At 42.7% G+C, this 3,049-nt stretch overlaps 1 protein-coding gene across 1 annotated transcript; it reads right to left on the bottom strand.

Annotated features, from left to right (window-relative positions):
• Window positions 1-700: 700 nt before the first annotated feature.
• TCIM (transcriptional and immune response regulator) lies at window positions 701-2,753 on the bottom strand. Its single transcript, XM_084760036.1, has one exon. The coding sequence runs from the start codon at window positions 2,411-2,413 to the stop codon at window positions 2,093-2,095; it is 321 nt and encodes a 106-aa protein (XP_084616162.1). The 5' UTR covers window positions 2,414-2,753; the 3' UTR covers window positions 701-2,092.
• Window positions 2,754-3,049: the final 296 nt, after the last annotated feature.

The raw sequence follows: 3,049 nt of genomic DNA on the forward strand, positions 1-3,049 counted from the left end.
GCTCTGTCTTCGAATAAAGTGCAACTTTAAGTTTTTCATGATGGCTCCCATACAGAATAAGAAACTTATTCTGAGCATTTGCAGACAGCAGTTGGCTAGCCCAGCGTGCAGCCAGGGGAGTGGGGCAGAGGACTTTTCCATCCTCTGCTTTCATAAGATTACTCTTCTGACTGTCCCTGTGAGCTCTGCCTCTGCAGGGTTTAATTTCTTTGGTGTCATGGTTGTCTTTGAAAAATCTGATAAAGATTAAGAAAACTCCTCCTAGAAAACTTCACATGGGCATTTTACACACACACACACACACACACACACACACACACACACACACACACACTTCTAGAAAAACTTCCCCTCACCTTTTCTTTATTTCCAGGGAATAAAACCCAAGGTCCTATACATTCTAGTCATGTGATCTAATACTGAGGTACAACCCGAGATAAGGGTCCTATGGACTAATTTGTAATGACCTTCAACAATTTAATAATAGACAAGTATAGATTTTTACCATCCTATTTTCTATTTATATTTTTTTTTTATTTAAAACACTGGCTTTTAACCTTCCTGAAAGATTTCAGATAGCTCATTTGTTTTGATTTGCTGTAGTCAGCATTAAAAATAAAATAAAATAAAATAAACTTCTGAAAAAACTTCTGAAGATTGTTTTTGCCTTTCTGTTAAGAAAGCACAGAGGGCATTGATATATGCCTCCTTAGAAATGCTTTATTATAAATTATGATGAAATAAGGAAAGACATGGTAATGTTACAACAACGCCCAGAAACTTTATCATAATTCATTCTAACTTCAAAACATACTAACTGTTCAAGAAGAAATAAATGGATACACACACATATCTGCTCTAGTAACAGGAGAAATTCACAAACATGAAGATATATATAATGGGTATATGAAAGCAATGCTGGCAACTATATCCATGCCACAAAGTTTAAAACAGGGGCAAAGAAATACTCCAGGAACATTGTGCTATGATCTGTTTTGGGAAAGTTTGGCAATCAGCCTGAGGCTGTTTGAAAGCCCCTTTAGCTTTACAGCCAGCCACCTAGAAAAGTTTAGAAGGATTAAAACGTATCATCCCGTATTTCCCTGGGCACCAATCATCACAGACCATAAGAAACTAAGTTGATAATAATTTATTAGGGCCATGTATCGCTTGCAGTATATAATAAATTATAAAAACCATATCATCCTTCTAAAAATCTTCCCATGTTCACTTCCTAATGCCTGCCCCAGTGTCTGTAGGACATTTAATTAGATTATACTTTAGCATTTGTAAGAGAATAAAAAAACATTACAAAATTGTTCACAGTGCTTCCGATTTATGAAGGGCCCCCTTATTTCAACTTTGTGCAAACCTGTTTGAAATGTATACAAATCCTCTAGAAACATCCAGACCACCGTGTGGGTTTTACTAGGCTGGGCAAGGCATCCAGTTCCTTGACTTGGACACCAGGGGATGCACTTTCTCAGGCATTGTCACAAATGCAAGCAGTCAATTACTGATCTCTAAGAATCTTGACCAATAAACAGCATTGAGGTTTAGCCAAATTATAAACATTCAGATAAAAAAAAAAAAGAGAGAGACAAAACTTAAGTAAAACATTTATGCTTGATATCTCTCCCTCCTCCTTCCTTCCTCCTTCTCCCTACCCACTTTGATACTTTTCAAAAAGAAAACAAAGTAACAAACCAAACAACAACAGAAACCTAGTTAGGTTTGAGTTTAGTCTTAGGGTCAGGGTCTTGCCGGTGACCCTGGGTGCGTGCACTCAGTCCCCACAAGTGACATGTTCTGTTCTGTGCTTCCACTGTCTTCGACTACTTCAGTCCTTTCCCGCTGGGAGAGTTCTCAACGCCTGCTGAAGGCACTTTGCTCTCAGTGTGACAGCTCAGGGCTGCCATGAGTTGGAGTCTATGTAGCTGGTGTGTTCTGTCCCTTTCCGTCCTCGGAGTCCAGTTGCAAGAGGCTCTCAAGCCTTTGCGTGGGACGCTGCCTCTGCCAGGGCTGGCAGGCTCACTGGGTCCTTTAAAGGTCTGTTGGTGGATAAGCTCCTTACCCATCTTGCAATGAATGCTCAGTGCACCTTGATGGAATATTTCCGAAGCTTGAGAAACTGGAGAAGCTTGTCTTTTGTCCTCTTCTTCAGGGCCATCAGAGCTCGTGTTTTCTCCTCCAAATCTTGATCGATGGCAAAAATGATTTTGGCCCGCTCCTCTGCCTTTTTGTCTCCGGAGTTCCTGAAGAGCCTCTGCAGGGACTCCTGGTCTATGTTTTCGAAGATGTTGCCCACAGCTTTCTTGCGAGACGCTGTGTCGAAGTGGTAGCCGTGGATGGACGGGCTTACTCGAAGAGACGAGGACATGCTGGTGGCTTGGAGGCTTCGCTTCGCTTTCATCGATGTAGGTCTTCCACAGCTCAGCTTGGGCACTTCCAGGGAGTCTGTTGTAAAATCATCCCTGGACTGCTATTTAAAGTGTGAAGGGAGCTCCGGGCTCAAATTACACCGGTGACGTCACATTGATCCCAGGGAGGAAAAACCACAGAGCATTAACAGTTGAGTTGCCAAATATCTGGCTGGGGACGCTGAACACGGCATTTCAAAGCCCTGTTCAGAGATAGCTGCATAGAGGCTTCTTCCCGCTTTACACCCCAGACCGCAATGTGTCCTACAGACCTTTCCCCTCCGGAAGCTGAAACCAGGAGAGCGAAAAGAAGACGAGAACGCAAAGGTTCAAACTCTCCACCAGCAAGGAGTCCTGCCAAGCTCAGGAGAGTTTCAATTAGTACAGAAGTTTTAAAGTGCTGACCAAAGCCTGGCAGCCTAGGTCTGTGTGCCCTTTGGGCATCCCTGTCCGGGCAAGGGCGCTTGCTGGGTGAGGTGTAGAAGTCAGAAAAAAAAAATTGCCTTGGATTCCAGAGCTAAAGTTTTCTGACAGAATTCTGACATGGCTCAGCCTGAAACCAGGAATCTCAAACTGTGCACAGATGCAATCCGCAATCTTTGCAGGAAACTGCAATTTAAACAGTAATA

This window comes from Acomys minous (genome assembly GCF_964271855.1).
Source record: "Acomys minous genome assembly, chromosome: 15".
Classification (NCBI taxonomy): Eukaryota; Metazoa; Chordata; class Mammalia; order Rodentia; family Muridae; genus Acomys; species Acomys minous.